Below are 27,054 nucleotides of genomic sequence, written 5' to 3'. Positions count from 1 at the left end.
AAATATAAACTGTACCAACAAGAGCTTGACAGATTAGAACAAGAGCTGATTCAAACAAAGAAACAAAAATTCCAAAGTGATTTAGACGATTATCAACAAAACAAAGTATATAAGTGGAGATACCACACCTCAAACAGACGCAGAAATAATAGACATCTGCTGAGGGAAGACAATAGTAGCACAGAAAGTGAGTCAGACATATCAGATAATGAATGTCCCAAGATAGATAGAAATAGTGCCACATATATTTTAACACCTCAAGCAACATATAATGAACCACAAGCCACAAATTGTACCAGTACCCACAGTACAGACCAGTATGTCGTCTTTTTTAGCGTCAGGCCCAAATGCACAACCCTTAATATGCCCCAGACCACATACAAATCGAACACAGAACCTAATACATCAAACTCCCAATGCTACCAGGAGAGACAAGCCCAAAAATCAGGGACCTGTCAGACAATCTGCCAGAAAGAGGGAAATTAGTCCATTGTCCAAAATCAGAACCAACAACTAAGAGTGATAAATCAGTCTCAACATACTCTAACCTCAGAGCACCATAACATTCTCTCTTAAGGTTTAACATTTTGTCCAATGAACAAATTAAACAAATTTGATCTTATCAAAGATGTACACCTTTTCTGTAGAAAACTCCTTTTTAAAAAATTCTATGCTGAAAAAAATGACCAAATTTGGAGTGCTGAAGAATTATCATCCATACAGGATCTAGAAGAATTGGCAAATGAAAATCTGCCTTACATAGATCGAATCTCTAACACTAACTCAATTATGTGGCGAGAAAGTATAAAACCCAAATCAAATTTTGTACCATATCTAACAATTTCCCCAGAAGTTCAAACATTTTGCAAAATTGTATGTAACCAGATTGAAAAACTACCATTAATCAGAGGGCAAAGCAATATTTCCCAACCGGAAATAAAAGCACTTGAGGAAATCAAAACATGGTCAGATGTAGTGATAAAACAGTTTGACAAGGGCGGAAATATTTTTCTATGGCCTAAAGACAAATATTTAGCAGAAGCACTAAAACAACTGAATAATACAACATGCTATAAACAATTAATGTTCAATCCACATTAAACGTAAATCGAACAATACAACAAAATGGTACTAAAAACTTGGAAAGAAGGTATTATTACTAAAACAGAGAAAAAATATCTGATGAAAACCAATCCAAAGATGGCCTCAATCTACTTTATACCAAAAGTACATAAAAACTTATCTGAGCCACCAGGAAGGCCCATAGTATCAGGAAATGCAAACTTAACCGAACTAGCCAGTAAATACATAAATTTGAGACTAAGAGAATACCTAACTATCGTCTAGATTTAGAATTCTGCGTTAGCCGTCAAAACCAGCGTTAGAGGCTCCTAACGCTGGTTTTGGGCTACCGCTGGTATTTAGAGTCAGTCAGGAAAGGGTCTAACGCTCACTTTCCAGCCGCGACTTTTCCATACCGCAGATCCCCCTACGCCATTTGCGTATCCTATCTTTTCAATGGGATCTTTCTAACGCCGGTATTTAGAGTCTTGGCTGAAGTGAGCGTTAGAAATCTAACGACAAAACTCCAGCCGCAGAAAAAAGCCAGGAGTTAAGAGCTTTCTGGGCTAACGCCGGTTCATAAAGCTCTTAACTACTGTGCTCTAAAGTACACTAACACCCATAAACTACCTATGTACCCCTAAACCGAGGTCCCCCCACATCGCCGCCACTCTATTAAAATTTTTTAACCCCTAATCTGCCGACCGCACACCGCCGCAACCTACATTATCCCTATGTACCCCTAATCTGCTGCCCCTAACACCGCCGACCCCTACATAATATTTATTAACCCCTAATCTGCCGCCCCCGCTATCGCTGACCCCTGCATATTATTATTAACCCCTAATCTGCCGCTCCATACACCTCCGTACACCTGATCGGAACAGCCAATAGAATGCGAGCTCAATCTGATTGGCTGATTGGATCAGCCAATCGGATTGAACTTGAATCTGATTGGCTGATTCCATCAGCCAATCAGAATTTTCCTACCTTAATTCTGATTGGCTGATAGAATCCTATCAGCCAATCGGAATTCGAGGGACGCCATCTTGGATGACGTCCCTTAAAGGAACCTTCATTCTGTGTTAGGACATTGGAAGAAGAGGATGGATCCGCGCCGGAGGTCTTGAAGATAGAGCCGCTCGTCGTCGGATGGAAGAAGATAGAAGATGCCGCTTGGATGAAGATGTCTACCGGTCCGGATCTCCTCTTCTGCCCGCATAGGATGAAGACTTCTGCCCGATGATGGACCTCTTCAGCCGCCGCTTGGATCAAGACTTCAGCCCGATGATGGACGTTTTCAGCCCCCGCTTGGGCTTGGATGAAGACTTCGGAGCCTGGACCGATCGGTGATACCCGGCGTGGTGAAGATAAGGTAGGGAGATCTTCAGGGGCTTAGTGTTAGGTTTATTTAAGGGAGGTTTGGGTTAGATTAGGGGTATGTGGGTGGTGGGTTGTAATGTTGGGGGGGGGGTATTGTATGTTTTTTTTACAGGCAAAAGAGCTGTTTTCTTTGAGGCATGCCCCGCAAAAGGCCCTTTTAAGGGCTGGTAAGGTAAAAGAGCTTTTCTATTTTAATTTTAGAATAGGGTAGGGCATTTTTTATTTTGGGGGCTTTGTTATTTTATTAGGGGGCTTAGAGTAGGTGTAATTAGCTTAAAATTGTAATATTTTTCTAATGTTTGTAAATTATTTTTTTATTTTTTGTAACTTAGTTATTTTTTATTTTTTGTACTTTAGTTAGTTTATTTAATTGTATTTATTTGTAGGTATTTTATGTAATTAATTTATTGATAGTGTAGTGTTAGGTTTAATTGTAACTTAGGTTAGGATTTATTTTACAGGTAATTTTGTAATTATTTTAACTAGGTAGCTATTAAATAGTTAATAACTATTTAATAGCTATTGTACCTGGTTAAAATAATTACAAAGTTGCCTGTAAAATAAATGTTAATCCTAAAATAGCTACAATATAATTATTCGTCATATTGTAGCTATATTAGGGTTTATTTTACAGGTAAGTATTTAGCTTTAAATAGGATTAATTAATTTAATAAGAGTTAATTTATTTTGTTAGATAAAAATTATATTTAACTTAGGGGGGGTGTTAGTGTTAGGGTTAGACTTAGCTTTAGGTGTTAATCCATTTATTAGAGTAGCGGCGAGGTCCGGTCGGCAGATTAGGGGTTAATACTTGAAGTTAGGTGTCAGCGATGTTAGGGAGGGCAGATTAGGGGTTAATACTATTTCTTATAGGGTTATTGAGGCGGGAGTGAGGCGGATTAGGGGTTAATAACTTTATTATAGTAGCGGTGAGGTCCGGTCGGAAGATTAGGGGTTAATTATTGTAGGTAGCTGGCGGCGACGTTGTGTGGGGCAGATTAGGGGTTAATAAATATAATGTAGGGGTCGGCGGTGTTAGGGGCAGCAGATTAGGGGTACATAGGGATAACGTAGGTTGCGGCTGTGTACGGAGCGGCAGATTAGGGGTTAAAAAAAATATGCAGGTGTCAGCGATAGTGGGGGCGGCAGATTAGGTGTTAATAAGTGTAGGGTTAGGGGTGTTTAGACTCGGGGTACATGTTAGGGTGTTAGGTGCAGACTTAGAAACTGTTTCCCCATAGGAAACAATGGGGCTGCGTTAGGAGCTGAACGCTGCTTTTTTGCAGGTGTTAGGTTTTCTTTCAGCTCAAACTGCCCCATTGTTTCCTATGGGGGAATCGTGCACGAGCACGTTTTTGAAGCTGGCCGCGTCCGTAAGCACCGCTGGTATTGAGAGTTGCAGTGGCGGTAAATTATGCTCTACGCTCCCTTTTTGGAGCCTAACGCATCCCTTCTGTGAACTCTAAATTCCAGCGGTATTTAAAAGGTGCGGGGGGAAAAAAAACAGCGTTAGCTACGTGGGTCGTTACCGACAAAACTCTAAATCTAGCCGTATGTTACCTTCTTATATTCGTGACACAATGGAAGTGTTACAAGTACTACGAGATCTCAAAGTAACAGACACAACCTGGCTAGTAACTATGGATGTTGAATCACTGTATACCAGCATTTGCCATAATGATGGTTTAAAATCAATCAGTTATTTTCTTTCCACCAATACCAATAACAACCAACAACATAATGCCTTTATTCTGCAAATGCTAAAATTTGTATTAACACACAATGTATTTACATTTAAGGATCGATATTATCTCCAAGTACAAGGAACAGCCATGGGACAGCATGTGCGCCCACATATGCGAATCTGTTCCTTGGATTTTGGGAATCCTTTAATGTATTTACTGGGGAAATGGATGGATATACACAGCAAATACCCTTGTGGGTCAGATATATTGATGATGTGCTCTTCCTATGGTAAGGCACAAAAACAGAATTGGAAAAATTCATACAAATACTTAATATTAATGATAAAAACATCAAACTGACTTATCAAGCAGATTTAAGTACAGTGAATTTTTTAGATCTTACCATCAGAGAAAATGAAGATGGCAGCATAGATACACAAATGTATCGAAAAGAAACATCAACAAATACCCTATTGCACCATACTAGTGCCCACCCTCCAAGTACACTCAAAGCAATACCCCAAGGGGAATTCATAAGACTGCAAAGAAATTGCTCCAATGTGCAAACATATTTACAAGAAAGCACTGACATTATGGAAACACTAATCCAAAGAGGATATAGTAAACGATCAGTGAAATCAGCCAGAATGGCAGCTTTAAAACAAGATAGAAACAAATTATTAAAACCTAAAGCCAAAAATCAAGAAGAAATATGTCCAAGATTAATTACCACATACAATCCCCAAATGCAACAGGTAATTGGGATTATGAATACAAATTGGCACATACTACAAAATGATACCACACTTGCACCTATGATAGGGCATAAAATAACCACAGGGTGCAAAAGACCCAGAAATCTAAAAGATCAGTTGGTTCAAAGCCACTACATTCATATCCCAAAGAAAACACCAAAAGATCCATGTGGTTCATGTTCAGCATGTACACATGTAACTAAAATCAAACAAATCACTGACAAAACAGGCAAAAGTTATAAATTAGAACAACACTATACATGTCGGTCGACAGTAGTGACCTATGTTCTTTTTTGTTCATGCAAGAAAGTTTACGTAGGCATGACAACCCGCGATGCCAGGGTAAGAATTTTGGAGCATGCCAATAATATCAAAAATGCCACAAAGGATGTATACAAAGGTAAAACTATCACATCAGTGGCACAACATTTTCTAAAAATTCACAAAAGTGGAATCACTGTGATACAGAAAATCTCTCTGTGCATAAGAGAAGGAAATCTGGAAGAAGCACTTTTAAAGTCAGAATGTAGATGGCTATATCTATTAGACTCCATACAACCTAAAGGACTCGCTGAATATAACAATTACTTTGTATACCTATAATTATATTACATCACAACCAAATATGTATATTTAATTCTGCACACTACTTACTTAATAATGTTTGATTGATTAAGTCCTTCATCCCTTTCCTAGGCACTTTTCACTTAGTCTCTAAATAATTATTTATTTTAATTACTTAACACTTTACTATGCAAGTATGCACACTCAGTAAGCAATACACAATATTTAATAAGGCAACTCATTTGTGACACTCCATCATTAAGTTTTTTTGTTTTTTTTACTTCATCTCCACTTCACATTATTATTACATTTTTATTTATGTGACCTACCTCTTCAACTATATGTGCACACAACCACTCTTAATATAACACACTTTTAAGTAACAAATTCATAAAAACTGACTTTCACATAATATTTGGAAACATTTATTCCTGCACCCTTAAAATGTACACATACTAATGTGAACTAAATTAAACTACTTTCCTCTTCAAAACAGCACTTGTATCTATTGCCCTAGAAATATATAAACAACCCACTTAACCCTAGAGAAATACTAACTTTATTAGACACCATACCCCTATGATACTCTGCTCAGAAATGGTATACACAGTGTTCTGCGTAATCTTGCTTCTGTCTTTAAAACATCTGTCATTATTGTCATGCTACTGATGTATTCAATACCTTTATTACAAATACCAACCTGTAATAAACAGATTGAAAACCCTGCATATGGTCCTATTACCAAACAATATCTCTGTGGTATAATACAAAATACACACAACAAGTGAAAGTATGTAGAATAAGAAAATTTAGAACTTATTCTTCAGCAGTAACATAAAGAACTTCCTGATAAAGTAACATATATCATCGTAACCCACATGCATAAGTTCGCAAAGTAACATATATTATCTCAACCAACATGTATTAGTTCGCAACATGTAACAGAGTATAGCACAAGGCTTCAAATGAAAAATGTATCCCCATTGGATGCCTAAACATGATTGACATGCAATCCTATCAATCGGAATCAAGATAATTCCTTATGATCATCCAATCACACACACAAGGTGGGACTTATGAACCAGTAAATAGATTTACCAAACAGCCAGCGTGTAACCCCTCTGAGGAAGCGTGAGCGAAACACATCAGGTGTCTGGCTTCAGAGAGTTCATACTCTAATTTTTTAACCGCTTATTCTCTATGATAACTGTTGATTGCCAATAGCTTGTAAATGTGTGTTATATTCTGAGATTAGACGTGCTATGTTAGTGAAACAAGTTAGTTAAACGTTAATCTAGCCCCCTCTATAGAAGGGGCTTAAGCAGACAGAATCTATTACACTGAATAGCTGTGCAAAAGTTAACTGTGCAAGCAAGGACTTTATAATTACAGATAGAATATTATCTTATTAGCTTTAATCTCGCAATCTGACATCCCACATATTAACAGGTCCCCTTTTAACAGTATTTTCTCTTGTTAAGTGTATCCAGTCCACGGATCATCCATTACTTATGGGATATATTCTCCTTCCCAACAGGAAGTTGCAAGAGTCCACCCACAGCAAAGCTGCTATATAGCTCCTCCCCTAACTGCCATTCCCAGTCATTCTCTTGCAAGTCTCAACATAGATAGGAGGTCGTGAGAGTCTGTGGTTTTTTTATACTGAGTTTATTTCTTCAATCAAAAGTTTGTTATTTTTAAATGGCACTGGAGTGTGCTGTTTATCTCAGGCAGTATTTGGAAGAAGAATCTGCCTGCGTTTTTTCTATGATCTTAGCAGACGTAACTAAGATCCAGTTGCTGTTCTCACACATTCTGAGGAGTAAGGTACTTCAGAGGGGGAATGGCGTGCAGGTTTTCCTGCAAATAAGGTATGTGCAGTAAAATATTTTCCTAAGGAATGGAATTGACTAAGAAAATACTGCTGATACCGAAGTAATGTAAGTACAGCCTTTAAATGCAGTAAAAGCGACTGGTACCAGGCTGATTGATAGAGATATATGCTAAGGTATGTGCAGTAATATATTTTTCTAAGGAATGGAATTGACTAAGAAAATACTGCTGATACCGAAGTAATGTAAGTAAAGCCTTAAATGCAGTGATAGCGACTGGATCAGGCTTATTAATAGACATACATACTCTTATAAGAATGTGTTTTAAAACGTTTGCTGGCATGTTTAATCGTTTTTTAACATATGTTTGGTGATAAAACTTATTGGGGCCTAATTTTTCCACATGGCTGGCTTAAATTTTGCATAGAAACAGTTATAGGGAAGGTAATCCACAGCTCAGCTGTGGCAGTTTTGTTGTGTCTGTTTAAAAAAATGTCGTTTTTTTTTTTTATCTGTTTTTTGCATTAAGGGGTTAATCATCCATTTGCAAGTGGGTGCAATGCTCTGTTAACTTATTACATGTACTGTAAAAATTTCGTTTGATTTACTGCCTTTTTTCACTGTTTTTCAAATTTTGACAAAATTTGTTTCTCTTAAAGGCACAGTAACGTTTGTTATATTTGCTTGTTAACTTGATTTAAAGTGTTTTCCAAGCTTACTAGTCTCTTTATTAGTTCTAACATGTCTAACATAGAGGAGGCTCTGTGTTTATTATGTTTAAAGCCATGGTGGAACCCCATTTTAGAATGTGTACCAGATGTACTGATTTCATGTTAAACAATAAAGATCATTTTTTGTATTTAAAAACATTATCACCAGAGGATTCTGTCGAGGGGGAAGTTATGCCGACTAACTCTCCCCATGTGTCAGACCCTTTGACTCCCGCTTTAGGGACTCACGCTCAAATGGCGCCAAGTACATCAAGGGCACCCATAGCGTTTATTTTACCAGAGGATTCTGTCGAGGGGGAAGTTATGCCGACTAACTCTCCCCACGTGTCAGACCCTTTGACTCCCGCTCCAGGGACTCACGCTCAAATGGCGCCAAGTATATCAATGGCGCCCATAGCGTTTATTTTACAAGACATGGCAAAGGTTGTGTATAATACACTGGCAGCAGTATTAGTCAGACTACCTGAAATTAAAGGAAAGCAAAACAGCTCTGGGGGTAGATACAGAGCATACAGACGCTTTAAGAACCATGTCTGATACTACCTCACAATATGCTTAGTCTGTGGGTGATATTTGTGACTCAGGGAAGATGATTTAACCTGATTCTGATATTTCTACATTTAAAATTTATGCTTGAGAACCTCCACTTGTTGCTCAGGGAGGCTTTAGCTGCTCTGAATGAATGTGTACAATCGCAGTGCCAGAGAAATTGTGTAGACTGGATAAATAATATGCAGTGCCGTTGTGTACTTATGTTTTTCCAATACCTAAAGAGGTTTACTAAAATTTTTCATAAGGAATGGGATAGACCAGGTGTGCCGTTCTCTTCCCCTCCTATTTTTTAGAAGAATGTTTTCTAATAGTTGCCACCACACGGGACTTATGGCAGACAGTTCCTAAGGTGGAGAGAAGAGTTTCTACTCTAGCTAAGCGTACCACTACCTCTGGCGAGGACTGTTGTGCTTTTTTAGATCCAATGGATAAAAAATGTTTATTCAACAAGGTTTTATCCTGCAGCCCCTTGCACGCATTGCTCCTGTCACTGCTGCTGCGGCGTTCTGGTTTGAGTCTCTTGATGAGGCTTTACAGGCTCCATTGGATGAATATATTTCACAAGCTTAGAGCACTTAAGCTAGCCAATTCCTTTGTTTTCTGATGCCTTTGTTCCTTTGACTAGACTAACGGCTAAGAATTCTGTCTTTTACTATACTGGCGCGCAGAGCGCTATGGCTTATATCATGGTCAGCTGTCGTGACTTTAATAAATAAGCTACTTAACTTCCCTTCAAGGGGCAGACCCTATTCAGGCCTAGTTTGAAGGAGATTATTACTTATATCACTGGAGGAAAAGATCATGCCCTTCCTCAGGACAGGTCCAAATCAAGGGACAAAAAAGGCCTAATTTTCGTGCCTTTCGAAAATTCAAGGCAGGTGTGGCATCAACTTCCTCTAAGGCAAAATAAGAGGGAACTTTTGCTCAGTCCAAGGCGGTCTGGAGACAACCGGACCTGGAACAAAGATAAGCAGGTCAAGGAGCCTGCTGCTGCCTCTAAAACAGCATGAGGAACGGACCCCTATCTGGTAACGGATCCTATAGGGGGCAGACTTCATTCTTCGCCCAGGCGTGGGCAAGAGATGCCCAGGATCCCTGGGCATTGGAAATTATACCCCAGAGATATCTTCTGGATTTCAAAGCTTTCCCCCCCAAAAAAGGGGAGTTTTTGCCTTTCACATTTATCTGCAAACCAGATAAAGAAAGAGACATTCTTGCATTGTGTACGTGACCCATTCAGTTCCAATAGAGGAACAGGGACACAGTTTTCCTCAAATCGGTTTGTGGTTCCCAAGGAAAGGAAACCTTCAGACCTATTTTGGATCTAAAAGATCTTAAACAAATTCTTTAGAATTCTATCATTTAAGATGGAAACTATTCGTACCATCTTAACTATGATCCAGGAGAGTCAATAGAGGACTACAATGGATTTGAAGGATGCTTATCCTCACATTACGATGCATAAAGATCACCATCGGTTTTTCAGGTTTGCCTTTCTAGACAGGCATTACCAGTTTGTAGCTCTTTCCTTTGGGTTAACTACAGCCCCTAGAATCTTTATGGAGGTTCTGGGGTCACTTTGGCGGTCCTTAGGCCGCGGGGCATAGAAGTGGCCCCTTATTTAGACGACATCCTGATACAGGCGTCAAACATCCAAGTTGCCAAGTCTCATACGGACGTAGTACTGGCATTTCTGAGATCGCATGGGTGGAAAGTGAACAAGGAAAGAGTTCTCTATCCCCAATATCAAGGGTTTCCCTCCTAGGGATTCTGATAGATTTTGTAGAAATTAAAATTTACCTGACGGAGTCCAGGTTGTCAAAGTTTCTAAATTTCTGCCGTGTTCTTCATTCCATCCGCGCCCTTTGGTGGCTCAGTACATGAATGTAATCGGCTTAATGGTAGCGGCAAGGGACATAGTACCATTTGCACGCCTACATTTCAGACCACTGCAACTATGCATGCTCAGCCAGAGGAACGGGGATTACACAGATTTGTTCTCCTGTTAAATCCAGACCAAGAAACCAGAGATTCTCTTCTCTGGTGACTATCTCGGGTCCATCTGTCCAAGGGTATGACCTTCCGCAGGTCAGATGGGACAATTGTTACAACAGATGCCAGCCTTTTAGGTTGGGATACAGTCTGGAACTCCCTGAAGGCTCAGGGATAGTGGCTCAGGAGGAGACCCTCCTTCTAATGAATATTCTGGAACTGGGAGCGATATTCCATGCTCTTCAGACTTGGCCTCAGTTAGCAACTCTGAGGTACATCATATTTCAGTCGGACAATATCACGACTGTGGCTTACATCAACCATCAAGGGGGAACAGAAGTTCCCTAGCAATGTTAGAAGTCTTAAAATAATTCACTGGACAGAGACTCACTCTTGTCTAAAAGCTATCCCTATCCCAGGTGTTGAGAACTGGGAGGCAGATTTTCTAAGTCGTCAGACTTTTCATCCGGGGGAGTGGGAATTCCCTCCGGAGGGGTTTGCACAAGATCAAGCAGGAGAGTGCTTTGGTGCTTTTGACAGCGCCTGCGTGGCCACGCAGGACCTGGTATGCAGATCTGGTGGACATGTCATCCTTTCCACCACGGTCTCTGCTTCTGAGACAGGACCCTCTACCTCAGGGTCTTTTCAACCATCTAAATATAACTAATCTGAGATGGACTGCCTGGAGACAGAACGCTTGATGTTATCAAAGCATGGCTTCTCCGAGTCAGTAATTGATACCTTAATACAGGCATAAAAGCCTGTCTCTAGGAAAATTTAACATAAGATATGGTGTAAATATCTTATTGTTATGAATCCAAGGGTTACTCATGGAGTAAAGTCTGAATTCCCAGGATATTATCTTTTCTCCAAGATGATTTTGAGAAAAGGGTCGTCAGCTAGTTCTTTAAAAGGACAGATTTCTACTCTGTCTATTCTTTTGCACAAGCGTCTGGCAGGTATTCTAGACGTTCAGGCATTTGGTCAGGCTTTGGTTAGAACCAAGCCTGTGGTTAAAAATGTTGCTCCGCCATGGAGCTTAAAGCTGGTTCTTAAGGTTCTTCAAAGAGTTCCATTTGAACCTTTTCATTCCATAGATATCAAACTTCTATCTTGGAAAGTTCCTTTTTGGTAGCTATTTCCTCGGCTCATAGAGTCTCCGAGTTATCTGCGTTGCAATGTGATTCTCCTTATCTGGTTCTCCGTACGGATAAGGTAGTCCTGTGTACCAACCTGGGTTTTTACCTAAGGTGGTATCTAACAAGAATATCACTCAAGAGATTGTTGTTCCATTCATGTATCCTAATCCTTCTTCAATGAAGTCTATTACACAATTTGGACGTGGTTCGTGTTTTAAAGTTTTACTTACAAGCTACTACAGATTTTCATCAAACATTCACCTTGTTTGTTGTCTATTCTGGACAGAGGAGAGGTCAAAGGACTTCAGCAACCTCTCTGTCTTTTTGGTTAAAAAGCATAATTCATTTAGCTTATGAGACTGCTGGACAGCAGCCTCCTGAAGGGATTACAGCTCATTCTACTAGAGCTGTGGTTTTCACTTGGGCCTTTTTTAAATGTGGCTTCTGTTGAACAGATTACAAGACGGAGTCTTGGTCTGCGTTTCATACTTTTTCAAATTTAACAAATTTGATACCTTGCTTCTTCGGAGGCTATTTTTGGGAGAAAGGGTTTTTTACAGGCAGTGGTAACTTCCGTTTAAGTACCTGCCTTGTCCCTCCCATCATCCGTGTACTTTAGCTTTGGTATTGGTATCCCATAAGTAATGGATGATCCGTGGACTGGATACACTTAACAAGAGAAAACATAATTTATGCTTACCTGATAAATTTATTTCTCTTGTAGTGTATCCAGTCCACGGCCCGCCCTGTCACTTTAAGGCAGGTAATTTTTCCATTAAACTACAGTCACCACTGCACCCTATGGTTTTCCTTTCTCTGCATGTTTTCGGTCGAATGACTGGTAATGGCAGTTAGGGGAGGAGCTATATAGCAGCTTTGCTGTGGGTGGACTCTTGCAACTTCCTGTTGGGAAGGAGAATATATCCCATAAGTAATGGATGATCCGTGGACTGGATACACTACAAGAGAAATACATTTATCAGGTAAGCATAAATTATGTTATTTCTGAATTTATTAATAGCCGGCTGCAAAAAATATTGTTTGTATCTAACTGCTTGATATTATACAAACCAAGTACAATGTTTCATATTTAGATACATGACTCTCAGAGGTATTATTCACATACCTATGCTATATATTGATATCGAGAGAGTTCAAGCAGACAGAATCTACTACATTGAGCAGCTGTGCTAAAGTTAACTGTGCAAGCAAAGACTTTATAATTACAGATAGAGTATTAGCTAGATAGCTTTAATCTCATAACCTGACATTCCACATATTAACAGGTCCTCTTGTTACAGTATTATTTTTTAATTTATTAATAGCCAGCTACAAAAGATATTGTTTGTACCTGACTGCTTGATATTATACAAACCAAGTACAATTACACTGAATAGATGTGCTAAAGTTGACTGTGCAAGCAAGGACTTTATAATTACAGATAGAGTATTAGCTAGATAGCTTTAATCTCATAATCTGACATCCCACATATTAACAGGTCCTCTTGTTACAGCATTATTTCTGAATTTATTAATAGCCGGCTACAAAAGATAATGTTTGTATCTGACTGCTTGATATCATACAAACCAAGTATAATGTTTCACAAATAGATACATGACTCTCAGAGGTATTATTCACACACTATGCTATATATTGATATCTAGAGAGATTAAGTGTTTTAAACGGTGTATAATTGAATAGTTAAACCAATAAAGATAAAATATCAATGGTTAAAAATTCGTTCCTGTATTATTCAGTGAGAATTTTTTCTAAATTATTGCAGGGGTAAAGCACTCTTTTTTGTTACAGACTTTGTAACTCGTTTATCTATGAGTCTCCTCAGTGCTATATTGCCCCCCTAACAGGTGCTTGTTGATTAGAAAAATATTTGGCACCTATAGGTAGTTACCATTCGTGCTACTTTACCTACTATCTTGTTACCACAAAGAGTTTGCCTTGAAAAGGAAAAGATAGAAATCTGCTATATAGACAGTGTTGTCAGATCAAGACCTAGGGCCCATTGTCTAAAACTCTCCATTCTGGTGAGCTTATCTAAGAAGTCAGTATTGTGAGGTTCCACAAGGAATTTTAGAAAGGCAAATTATAGCTTGAGTGTTGCTTATCTCATTATACAGTGATCTGAATATGATGCTCCAAAAAAAGTAGATGCTCCAAAAAAAGAAGATATTGCATAATTTCTCTCCATGTCTACATGCTTTTGATCATAAGGCTCTTAGCCATAAGGCACATGTAATTAAATTACTCTTAGCAGCACCTTTCATGCTAATATGCACCATACCTTCTTCTGCATCCCAAATTGCTACCTTAATTAGCTATACTTGATCATTAAGCTCCTCCAATGATCCTCTCCTGATGCAAGGCAAATAGATATCTTACCAGCTTAAAGGAAACCTCTAAAGCCTTAAATCTTCCAGCACATTGGGTCCATATAGGAGGTGCTATACTCTAAGGAGTAGTAGTCTACCTGGCTGAAGTGTAAATGGCTCCTACTCCCTTAGGGACTGTCTCATATACCTCCAGATGAGAGGCTTATAAAGGAAATGTAGCCTTACGCTAGGCAGGAGGAAGAAAGGGTATTTCTGGTTCTCAAACCCCAGTTCAGATAGTGATTCAGATAAAGGGAAGACAAAATGCTGATTAGAACGGACTTAAAAAATCTATCCAGTACTTTAGTATTAACTTTTAGGAGAGGGAACAGTCAGAGTCCAATATTCCCTTCTTATATTAGGGAAATTAGCCATGTCACTATGTATAGGGGACCCAGGCGAATTGTTTGAGAGTAGAGTGAACCTCTACTATATGCACATGCCTGAACATAGCTGAGGGAGGCATAACAGCCATCAGTTCAGCCACTTCAAAATGGTATATATTTAATTCTGGGGATAGCTCAGTAGAGTATGTGGAAACATTTTGAAATTGTGTGGGAGATGGGTATGTAGAAAGGAGGTGAGCTGGGGTAAAGTTTTGGGATATTTCACAAATTTGGGAATGAACCAAAACCTACACACACACCACCGTGCAGTTTTCCTTAGGCATTAGAATGTTAAAAAGGGTTAATGGGGGCGAGTCCTAGCAGCGTCTCTTTGAAGATGCACTTTCAAGAGCTCCTGAAGAGTTACAGATAAACCTTAGAATGTTGGTCATAATTTGCAGGAAACATATCAAAATCAACCACTATATTTGTCTCACCTGTGTGAACCGAATAACCATGTTTCTGGCTGTATTAATGACTCCAGAGCTGTGGAAAGGGCAACTGAGGCCTTCTGCGCCAGCAGCTTACAAGGTGGTGTCACTCCCTCGGATTCCTGGGGTTTCTTATGTTTTTTTCACTTGCTAGACGATTCACACTATTTATAACTTCCACATAAATATCCTCTTTATATTTCAGTTCAGATGATCGTTACAATATACTAGAACAGCAGCTGTACTTAAAATTTCTAAAGATCCTGACAAGATATATAACTGAAGATTGATTAAACTATTAGCCCTGATCAATCCAATGTACATTGAAGAGCCCTGTTGGAACCAATCATCAATCATCAATAACAAGCCAGGACAAATGGCAGGAACAGAAGCAAATAAGCAACAGGCACCTTTATTTCCTGGACTCCTACAAAATCAAATCCTCTGGATGAGACTTTCACACTAAAATCCAGCTCAACAAGGCATTCCTTCCTAATACAGCTACTGGAAACTCATAGAGAGAAAGGACCTTGATACCCTCTGACACACATTATGGCAAATATTGTTGTCCTCAGATTTGATTCAGAGAGACTTTGCTTATTGACAAGCACTCAGTATATGCTAGCCTTACCTGATCTCATGTTTGGCCTTATTGGAATAGGGTTAAACAATATTTTTATCTCTTAAATATGTCTTGTATGTGATGGATACTCTTTACTTTGGTTGTTAGGATTGTACTATAACATGCAGACATCCCCAATTATCTTGCTTTCACACCGAAAAAGCACCATTTGTGAGACCTACTCTCCTTTTTATACATTTTTACTGTTTTATACAACATTTACGTTTTAGTCTTGTACCAGGCATAGAGAATAAATTGTAATGCATTTTGTTATTACACATAGTATATTACTGTAGCTTACTTAATATTCTTGAGATCAAGACTTGTTTGCTCTATAATAATGCACACATGGTTAGTCCCTCTATTTCCACAGATCTAGCAAATGAGCACGTATGGGTGGGGTGGGAGGAGAGGGAATTCTCCTTTTTTGTCATTCCTTCCCACCTCCTACATACTATATACTACAACAAAAAATCATCACCAACAGATCTCTCAATAATCATTTTTAGTTATGTCTGCTCGGATATCACATTTCCTGTAGTATATCGATTAGATATAACTACAGTCTAGTATACTGCTGTACCTTTTAATGTTGTTAGTCCTCAAACGCAAATTTATTTAGAAACTTGTTACAACTGGTAACCATTATTTTAGTAAATTTTTATGGATATCTGACAGTGTGTCTCACTTATTAGAAACCAGAACCCTAGCACTGTTCAATTATCAGTTTAACATATTACATGTTACCTAACTGTTTTCCTTAGCAATAATATATGTTGTGTGCTCCCTTATTAATGTTTTAAAGAACTTAAAGGGACAGTCAAGTCCAAAAAGAACTTCCATGTTTCAAATAGGGCATTTAATTTTAAACAACTTTCCATGGAGACAGCTCTGATTGGCTAAAATGCAAGTCTGTCAAAAGAACTGAAATAAGGGGGCAGTCTGCTGAGGCTTAGATACAAGGTAATTACAGAGGTAAAACGTGTATAATTATAACTGTGTTGGTTATGCAAAACTGGGGAATTGGTAATTAAGGGATTATCTATCTTTTAAAACAACAACAATTCTGGTGTTGACTGTCCCTTTAAGTCTTTTATTTTCAAACCTTTCAGTGTTTTCTCTACCCCAACCCCCCATGTGATATCATCATCACCTTCCATGTTTTGTATTTCATGTCCCTTTTATTTCACCACCAAAACACCAATTGTATACTTGTAATCTATCTAACTCCTTGTATTTCTTCTGTTAAGTGTGATCAGTCCACGGGTCATCATTACTTCTGGGATATTACTCCTCCCCAACAGGAAGTGCAAGAGGATTCACCCAGCAGAGCTGCATATAGCTCCTCCCCTCTACGTCACTCCCAGTCATTCTCTTGCACCCAATGACTAGATAGGATGTGTGAGAGGACTATGGTGATTATACTTAGTTTTATATCTTCAATCAAAAGTTTGTTATTTTAAAATAGCACCGGAGTGTGTTATTACCTCTCTGGCAGAGTTTGAAGAAGAATCTACCAGAGTTTTGCTATGATTTTAGCCGGAGTAGTTAAGATCATATTGCTGTTCTCGGCCATCTGAGGAGTGAGGTAAACTTCAGATCAGGGGACAGCGGGAAGATGAATCTGCATAGAGGTATGTAGCAGTTTTTATTTTCTGACAATGGAATTGATGAGAAAATCCTGCCATACCGATATAATGTCATGTATGTATACTTTACACTTCAGTATTCTGGGGAATGGTACTTCACTAGAATTACACTGTAAGAAATACATAAAGCTGTTTAATAACTAGAGATTATGTTTAACGTTTTTGCTGGAATGTAAAATCGTTTTCATTTGCTGAGGTACTGTGTGAATAAATGTTTGGGCACTATTTTTCCACTTGGCAGTTGCTTAATCTGTTTTTCTGACAGTTTCTGTTCTCCCTCACTGCTGTGTGTGAGGGGGAGGGGCCGTTTTTTGGCGCTTTTTCTATGCATCAAATATTTCAGTCAGCAACTCATTGTATTCCCTGCATGATCCGGTTCATCTCTACAGAGCTCAGGGGTCTTCAAAACTTATTTTGAGGGAGGTAATTTCTCTCAGCAGAGCTGTGAGAATTATAGTTTGACTGAGATAAAAAACGTTTATTCTGTAATTTGTTTCCTGCTTTCAGAATTTGTTATCTTTGCTAATGGGATTAAACCTTTGCTAAAGTTGTGTTGTTTACAAGGATTGAGGCTATAACTGTTTCAATTTATTAATTTTCAACTGTCATAGATCTTCTGTGCTTCTTAAAGGCACAGTACATTTTAATATTATTCTAATTGAATTGTATTTCCAAGTTGCAAGTTTATTTGCTAGTGTGTTAAACATGTCTGATTCAGAGGATGATACCTGTGTCATTTGTTGCAATGCCAAAGTGGAGCCCAATAGAAATTTATGTACTAACTGTATTGATGCTACTTTAAATAAAAGTCAATCTGTACAAATTGAACAAATTTCACCAAACAACGAGGGGAGAGTTATGCCGACTAACTCGCCTCACGTGTCAGTACCTACATCTCCCGCTCAGAGGGAGGTGCGTGATATTGTAGCGCCGAGTACATCTGGGCGGCCATTACAAATCACATTACAGGATATGGCTACTGTTATGACTGAGGTTTTGGCTAAATTACCAGAACTAAGAGGTAAGCGTGATCACTCTGGGGTGAGAACAGAGTGCGCTGATAATATTAGGGCCATGTCAGACACTGCGTCACAGGTGGCAGAACATGAGGACGGAGAACTTCATTCTGTGGGTGACGGTTCTGATCCAAACAGACTGGATTCAGATATTTCAAATTTTAAATTTAAACTGGAAAACCTCCGTGTATTACTAGGGGAGGTGTTAGCGGCTCTGAATGATTGTAACACAGTTGCAATACCAGAGAAAATGTGTAGGTTGGATAAATATTTTGCGGTACCGACGAGTACTGAAGTTTTTCCTATACCTAAGAGACTTACTGAAATTGTTACTAAGGAGTGGGATAGACCCGGTGTGCCGTTCTCACCCCCTCCGATATTTAGAAAAATGTTTCCAATAGACGCCACCACAAGGGACTTATGGCAAACGGTCCCTAAGGTGGAGGGAGCAGTTTCTACCTTAGCTAAGCGTACCACTATCCCGGTGGAGGATAGCTGTGCTTTTTCAGATCCAATGGATAAAAAGTTAGAGGGTTACCTTAAGAAAATGTTTGTTCAACAAGGTTTTATATTGCAACCCCTTGCATGCATTGCGCCGATCACGGCTGCAGCGGCATTCTGGATTGAGTCTCTGGAAGAGAACATTGGTTCAGCTACTCTGGACGACATTACGGACAGGCTTAGAGTCCTTAAACTAGCTAATTCATTCATTTCGGAGGCCGTAGTACATCTTACTAAACTTACGGCGAAAAATTCAGGATTCGCCATTCAGGCACGCAGGGCGCTGTGGCTAAAATCCTGGTCAGCTGATGTTACTTCTAAGTCTAAATTGCTTAATATACCTTTCAAAGGGCAGACCTTATTCGGGCCCGGGTTGAAAGAGATTATCGCTGACATTACAGGAGGTAAAGGCCATGCCCTGCCTCAGGACAAAGCCAAAGCCAAGACTAGACAGTCTAATTTTCGTTCCTTTCGTAATTTCAAAGCAGGAGCAGCATCAACTTCCTCTGCACCAAAACAGGAAGGAGCTGTTGCTCGCTACAGACAAGGCTGGAAACCTAACCAGTCCTGGAACAAGGGCAAGCAGACTAGGAAACCTGCTGCTGCCCCTAAAACAGCATGAATTGAGGGCCCCCGATCCGGGATCGGATCTAGTGGGGGGCAGACTTTCTCTCTTCGCCCAGGCTTGGGCAAGAGATGTTCAGGATCCCTGGGCGCTAGAGATAATATCTCAGGGATACCTTCTGGACTTCAAATACTCTCCTCCAAGAGAGAGATTTCATCTGTCAAGATTGTCAACAATCCAGACAAAGAAAGAGGCGTTTCTACGCTGCGTACAAGAGCTCTTGTTAATGGGAGTAATCCATCCAGTTCCACGATCGGAACAGGGACAGGGGTTTTACTCAAATCTGTTTGTGGTTCCCAAAAAAGAGGGAACTTTCAGACCAATCCTGGACTTAAAGATCCTAAACAAATTCCTAAGAGTTCCATCGTTCAAGATGGAGACTATTCGGACAATTTTACCTATGATCCAAGAGGGTCAATACATGACCACTGTAGATTTAAAAGATGCTTACCTTCACATACCGATTCACAAAGATCATTATCGGTACCTAAGGTTTGCCTTCCTAGACAGGCATTACCAGTTTGTGGCTCTTCCATTCGGATTGGCTACAGCTCCAAGAATCTTCACAAAGGTTCTGGGTGCTCTTCTGGCGGTACTAAGACCGCGGGGAATCTCGGTAGCTCCATACCTAGACGACATTCTGATACAAGCTTCAAGCTTTCAAACTGCCAAGTCTCATACAGAGTTAGTGCTGGCATTTCTAAGGTCACATGGATGGAAGGTGAACGAAAAGAAAAGTTCACTCGTTCCACTCACAAGAGTTCCCTTCCTGGGGACTCTTATAGATTCTGTAGAAATGAAGATTTACCTGACAGAGGACAGGCTAACAAGACTTCAAAGTGCTTGCCGCACCCTTCATTCCATTCAACACCCGTCAGTGGCTCAATGCATGGAGGTAATCGGCTTAATGGTAGCGGCAATGGACATAGTACCCTTTGCACGCTTACACCTCAGACCACTGCAACTGTGCATGCTAAGTCAGTGGAATGGGGATTACTCAGACTTATCCCCTTCTCTGAATCTGGATCAAGAGACCAGAAATTCTCTTCTATGGTGGCTTTCTCGGCCACATCTGTCCAGGGGGATGCCATTCAGCAGACCAGACTGGACAATTGTAACAACAGACGCCAGCCTTCTAGGTTGGGGTGCCGTCTGGAATTCTCTGAAGGCTCAGGGACAATGGAGTCAGGAGGAGAGTCTCCTGCCAATAAACATTCTGTAATTGAGAGCAGTTCTCAATGCCCTCCTGGCTTGGCCCCAGTTGACAACTCGGGGGTTCATCAGGTTTCAGTCGGACAACATCACGACTGTAGCTTACATCAACCATCAGGGAGGGACAAGAAGCTCCCTAGCTATGATGGAAGTATCAAAGATAATTTGCTGGGCAGAGTCTCACTCTTGCCACCTGTCAGCAATCCACATCCCGGGAGTGGAGAACTGGGAGGCGGATTTCTTAAGTCGTCAGACTTTTCATCCGGGGGAGTGGGAACTTCATCCGGAGGTCTTTGCCCAAATACTTCGACGTTGGGGCAAACCAGAGATAGATCTCATGGCGTCTCGACAGAACGCCAAGCTTCCTCGTTACGGGTCCAGATCCAGGGATCCAGGAGCAGTCCTGATAGATGCTCTGACAGCACCTTGGGACTTCAGGATGGCTTACGTGTTTCCACCCTTCCCGTTGCTTCCTCGATTGATTGCCAGAATCAAACAAGAGAGAGCATCAGTGATTCTAATAGCACCTGCGTGGCCACGCAGGACTTGGTATGCAGACCTGGTGGACATGTCATCCTGTCCACCTTGGTCTCTACCTCTGAAACAGGACCTTCTGATACAGGGTCCCTTCAAACATCAAAATCTAACTTCTCTGAAGCTGACTGCTTGGAAATTGAACGCTTGATTTTATCAAGACGTGGATTTTCTGAGTCAGTTATTGATACCTTAATACAGGCTAGGAAACCTGTTACCAGAAAGATTTACCATAAGATATGGCGTAAATACCTAGATTGGTGTGAATCCAAAGGTTACTCTTGGAGTAAGGTTAGGATTCCTAGGATATTGTCTTTTCTACAAGAAGGTTTAGAAAAGGGTTTATCTGCTAGTTCATTAAAGGGACAGATCTCAGCTCTGTCCATTCTGTTACACAAACGTCTGTCAGAAGTTCCTGACGTCCAGGCTTTTTGTCAGGCTTTGGCCAGAATTAAGCCTGTGTTTAAAACTGTTGCTCCACCATGGAGTTTAAACCTTGTTCTTAATGTTTTACAGGGCGTTCCGTTTGAACCCCTTCATTCCATTGATATAAAGTTGTTATCTTGGAAAGTTCTATTTTTAATGGCTATTTCCTCGGCTCGAAGAGTCTCTGAATTATCAGCCTTACATTGTGATTCTCCTTATTTGATTTTTCATTCGGATAAGGTAGTCCTGCGTACTAAACCTGGGTTCTTACCTAAGGTAGTTACTAACAGGAATATCAATCAAGAGATTGTTGTTCCTTCCTTATGCCCAAATCCTTCTTCAAAGAAGGAACGTCTACTGCACAACCTGGATGTAGTCCGTGCTCTAAAATTTTACTTACAGGCAACTAAGGAATTTCGACAAACGTCTTCTCTGTTTGTCATTTACTCTGGGCAGAGGAGAGGTCAAAAAGCTTCCGCTACCTCTCTTTCTTTTTGGCTTCGTAGCATAATTCGTTTAGCTTATGAGACTGCTGGACAGCAGCCTCCTGAAAGAATTACAGCTCATTCTACTAGAGCTGTGGCTTCCACTTGGGCCTTCAAGAATGAGGCCTCTGTTGAACAGATTTGCAAGGCTGCAACTTGGTCTTCGCTTCATACTTTTTCCAAATTTTACAAATTTGACACTTTTGCTTCATCGGAGGCTATTTTTGGGAGAAAGGTTCTTCAGGCAGTGGTTCCTTCTGTATAAAGAGCCTGCCTATCCCTCCCGTCATCCGTGTACTTTTGCTTTGGTATTGGTATCCCAGAAGTAATGATGACCCGTGGACTGATCACACTTAACAGAAGAAAACATAATTTATGCTTACCTGATAAATTCCTTTCTTCTGTAGTGTGATCAGTCCACGGCCCGCCCTGTTTTTAAGGCAGGTAAATATTTTTTGATTTATACTCCTGTCACCACTTCACCCTTGGCTTTTCCTTTCTCGTTGGTCCTTGGTCGAATGACTGGGAGTAACGTAGAGGGGAGGAGCTATATGCAGCTCTGCTGGGTGAATCCTCTTGCACTTCCTGTTGGGGAGGAGTAATATCCCAGAAGTAATGATGACCCGTGGACTGATCACACTACAGAAGAAAGGAATTTATCAGGTAAGCATAAATTATGTTTTTCATGTACCATACAGTGGACGTACCTCAATAAAAACAATAAAAAAAAATGGCACCCAGCAAGCCAACTGCTAATAGCAGCACTAATGTAGCAGCTACGGTCACCACCACGAGCAGAGGTAGCGACCATAGCAAAGGGAATGTTGATGAAGCCAATTTGTCATGGCTCATGTGCTGCTGTCCTGGGTGTGTGTCCTGCTTGCCTTCCAGCCCACTTGTGCTGTTGCTCCAAGTTGTCAAAATGTATATTCTTACTCTATGTATCAACACGGTTCAATGGCTCCTTTGCTGCTGCCCTGGGTGCCTTCCTGCCCAGGGATAACATTGTGACACAATTTGCTATTTCCTGCTGCTGCCCTTCATAGCTTGTAGGTTCTCTATTGATCTGGGTGCCTGTCTTCCATGTATGCTAGGCTGCAGCTGCTCCTATGATGCAGTACCACTCCACATGGAAAATAATAAATAAAAAATGTCAGCAACACCTGAATATCGTTTAAACTATATTTGGATTAAATGAATGCACAGTTGTCCTAATTTGAGGTGTCACAAAAAAAATAACTGAGAAATGATTTGTCTTAAACAAAAACTTTCAAACTGTATATGACTATTTTAGATTAACTTTTACTGGCTTTTTCACACCAGATGTCTTAATAATGCATTCATAGATGCCATTTTGTTAATATTAATATATTACTTAGAATTTTTTTTATTCTGTTTTATTACAGAGCTTCTGACCAAGATGAAATGTCTGTTCTCCCGCTGCTGAATGCTGGTTTTAATAGAGTGGGTATCAATGATTTCTTACTAATTTTAAAACATATATGTAAAAATGATAAATAATATGTAAATCTGTGTTGTGTAATATATCAATCTAAAAGTCTAGCCTTATTTAAAGCCTTATCCATATTGTGATACCATATATATAATTGTGATATATAATTTGAGCACATACTGTATGTTTAGATGGAGTCCCCCTATATATGTATATGTAAATGTTTTTAGTTTGCTCTCCAATAAAGTGAATTTTTAATATATCGGACTGGCGAGTGCTGCTGAACTTTGTGCCTTGAGATTTTACGGAGTGTTTCGTAGAAACATAGATTTTGACGGCAGATAAGAGCCATAGGCCCTGCATATCTGCCTGATATTTCTTAAGTCCGTAGGATAGCCTTATGCTTATCCCAGGCATTCTTAAAGTCCCCCACACTGTTTGTTATTACCACGTCTTGTGGAAGTTTATTCCATAAATCAATTACCCTCAAACTACTCCTGAATATACTACCCTTGAGCTTGAGATCATGATTCCTTGTTCTTGAATTTTTTTATATGTAAAATACTCACAAGCCTCAGCTTTACTAAGCCCTTTAATAAACTTGAAAGTTGCTATCATATCACCTCTTTCCCTTCTCTCCTCTATACATATTTAGGTAATTGAGCCTCTTCCGGTATGTTTTATTTCTTAGACCATATACCATTTTGATAGCCGTCATTTGCACAAGGTTCAAGTTATTTTTATATCCATTTGGAAATATGGCCTCCATAACTGCACACAATATTCAAGATGAGGTCTAAATAATGATCTGTAAAGTGGCATAAGTTTTAAAACATCTGAAATAATAATTCCCAAGTACCGTTCCTCATCTGTAACATTCAGTAAAGTGTTATTGAGTGTGTAATTAACATTTGGATTTTTCTTCCCTAATTGCATAATTTTACACTTTGCAGTGTTAAACTTTAGATTCCAGTCCCCCCCCCCCGAAACATCTACTCTATTACAAATTTTTGTATGATCTGCAAAAAGACATACTTTCCCCTGTAGCCCTTTGCTGATATCTCTGATAAATATGTTAAACTAAACAGGGCCCAAACCTGACCATTGAGGAACACCACTAGTAACAGCGCCCTCTGCTGAATGTACGCCTTTTACTAAGACACTCTGTTTTCTATCCTTTAAGGGACATAAAACAGATTGAGATCTGTGCATATCCTAAAAGGGCTAATTAATTAAAAAGAAGTTTGCATAAAAAATTGTTTACAAATTGCTGGCAAGTATTTTAAAATAATTTTTAAAAATAAGAAAAATGTATTAAATAGCTAAGCTGCCTAGAGAAGCCAACTCCACCCCCCCCCCCTTATCAGTGTTTAGACACAGGCATTGTATTTCAAGTGAGTTCACAGCTTCTAGGCATGCTCCAGCAGAAAATCCCTAAGCATTTTTGCTTTCTACCAAAACAATAATAGATATAGATACAGCCATAGAAGGAAATGTATGGGGGGAGTTAGAGCTGTACAATTCAGAAAATAAAAAGAAAGGGTTAATGGTGAGGCACTGCAGTATAAATTTGCTGGTAAAGTGATTAAAGTACATATTATATTCTGTCTCTATCCCAACTTGTTTTATGTCCCTTTAACAATTCTCAAAATACAATAGCTCCTGGAAGACATCTAACCTACCTAAGTACACATTCTTTAAAATAAAGTTACCCACTACCAGTCTTTTCCTGAAAAACACATCTGCAGTTCTTACCTTTGTTATCTTACTTGGAGAATAAGGTAAAAATAGATTTTTGAATGACCTGTTACAACCACAGAGGGCTCAGAAACAGCAATCTCCTCATCACAGTTTTGTTCAGCAAGAGCAGCATAGGAATTTTGCAATGGCAGAGGTTGAGGGAAATGCTTCTGGTCTACTGCTCTAACTGTTCCAGAGCCTACTGCTCTGCCTCTCCCTGATTATCTCTGGGGTAGAGGGGCTTCTTTCTGAGGCAACTTTTTAGAGGAAACAGGTATGTAACTTACCTCAGCTTTAAGGTTAGCTATTTCTTCCCTAATAGGGAAAACTGCTTGCAAACAGGACAGTGCCTAAATCTCCAAAAAAATAGCACAATAAAAAAGTGAAAAACACCCATTACTCTGTATCTGAGTGAGACATTTAAAAACTTAACAACACTTTAACAATAAGTATATTTAAAGGTTTCCTTTACTGACTGAATTACCCCTAATAACTCTGAATACCTTCTGAAATAACTCCAATTTTTAAGCTTGATACCTTTTTTAGTTTGTCCGTTACAGCTTTGCACCCTACTTACCACTGGTGTGGATTCCCGGTCAGGATCACACTGAAGCTACATACCCGGTCTAGTGCTTTTGAGTAACAGTATTCTTGTCACTGTATGTTTATGTTTCCTCAATGTCCCGGGAAATGAACTATTTAAAATTGTGTTCTACCTGACTAATTTTCTATAAGGAAAAGGTAATGATCACAATGTATTGTATTTATTTTGCATTTTACGTGGTGTGTTTTTAAATGGATAATTGCTTCTTTAATGTACATTTTTTATTCTCTCTTATTTGGGCAAACGCTTGAAGTTGCAGACTGCAGCAATACTTTTTTAAGAATCAACCCTTCCTATCCCTTCAGAATAAGCTTATTAGTAAGATATAAGTCCCTGCATCTCACAGTCCCAGAATAAAATAAATAAATACCTGTATTAACATGCAGTGATAGATGTTGGCCAATCAGCACTTTGACGTAATTTACCACCATCCAGTCATTGCAGGTGTCTGATCTCACTACACAAATTTGTTTCCTATATCCCATCAACTTATTTTCCAATATTTTTATCTGCTGTGAATATTGGATGAACAAATCTGTTGGAACACACAGCTACGAATTCCTCTAGAAGCAAATCTTCTTAGCTAGCCAACCTTAAAGGGACATGAAACCCCAAATCTTTCTGTTATGATTCAGGTACAGCATACAATGTTAAACAACTTTACAATTTACTTATTTTATCTAATTTGCTATGTTCTCTTGGTATCCTTTTTTTAAAAATCATACCTAGGTAGGTTTAGGGGCTGGGAGCTAGCTGGTGCACATATATGCCTCTTGTGTTTGGCTTACTGATGGGTTACAGCTAGCTCCCAGTAGTGTATTGCTGCTCCTTCGAGAAATGATAACAAGAGAACTAAGCTAAATTGATAATATATGTAAATTGGAAAGTTGTTTACAAATGTATGCTCTAGCTGAATCATGAAAGAAAAACTTTGGATTTCATGTCCCTTAAAGGTACTCCCTGTGTTCTATTTAATGATTTCATTAAAGTTGGTTCAAAATCTAATGAGCAGACTTTATTTTAATGTTATTCCTAAGCAAGGCAATTCATGCATAAGTTTCAAAAAGAGGTTTCTGAATGAAATTTAAAATATGTTAGGGAACTCAGGATTAAAGTATTTGAATTTTCTTTTAAAGTTGCATTTTCATATTTATTTATTTTTTATCAAAATCTCATAGGAGAAAATCCCACTGACCTCACGCCATATTTGTTTATTGCTTTAAAAGATTTATGATCTTCCTTTGATGGAAAATGATAAACAACAAATTTGAGTATGCTATTGAAAGGA

At 39.3% G+C, this 27,054-nt stretch overlaps 1 protein-coding gene across 1 annotated transcript in view; it reads left to right on the top strand.

Moving 5' to 3' along the window:
- PDE8B (phosphodiesterase 8B) overlaps nucleotides 1-27,054 on the top strand; it is a 493,644-nt gene that overhangs the window by 277,811 nt on the left and 188,779 nt on the right. The window contains exon 5 of the mRNA XM_053701380.1: nucleotides 23,376-23,433. Within this exon, the coding sequence (XP_053557355.1) occupies nucleotides 23,376-23,433 (58 nt within the window). The remainder of the gene's footprint in view (nucleotides 1-23,375; nucleotides 23,434-27,054) is intronic.

This window comes from Bombina bombina, chromosome 2, assembly GCF_027579735.1.
Source record: "Bombina bombina isolate aBomBom1 chromosome 2, aBomBom1.pri, whole genome shotgun sequence".
NCBI classification, from domain to species: domain Eukaryota; kingdom Metazoa; phylum Chordata; class Amphibia; order Anura; family Bombinatoridae; genus Bombina; species Bombina bombina.
The sequence above is the reverse complement of the archived record's forward strand: the minus strand, read 5'-3'. Positions and strand labels throughout refer to the sequence as shown.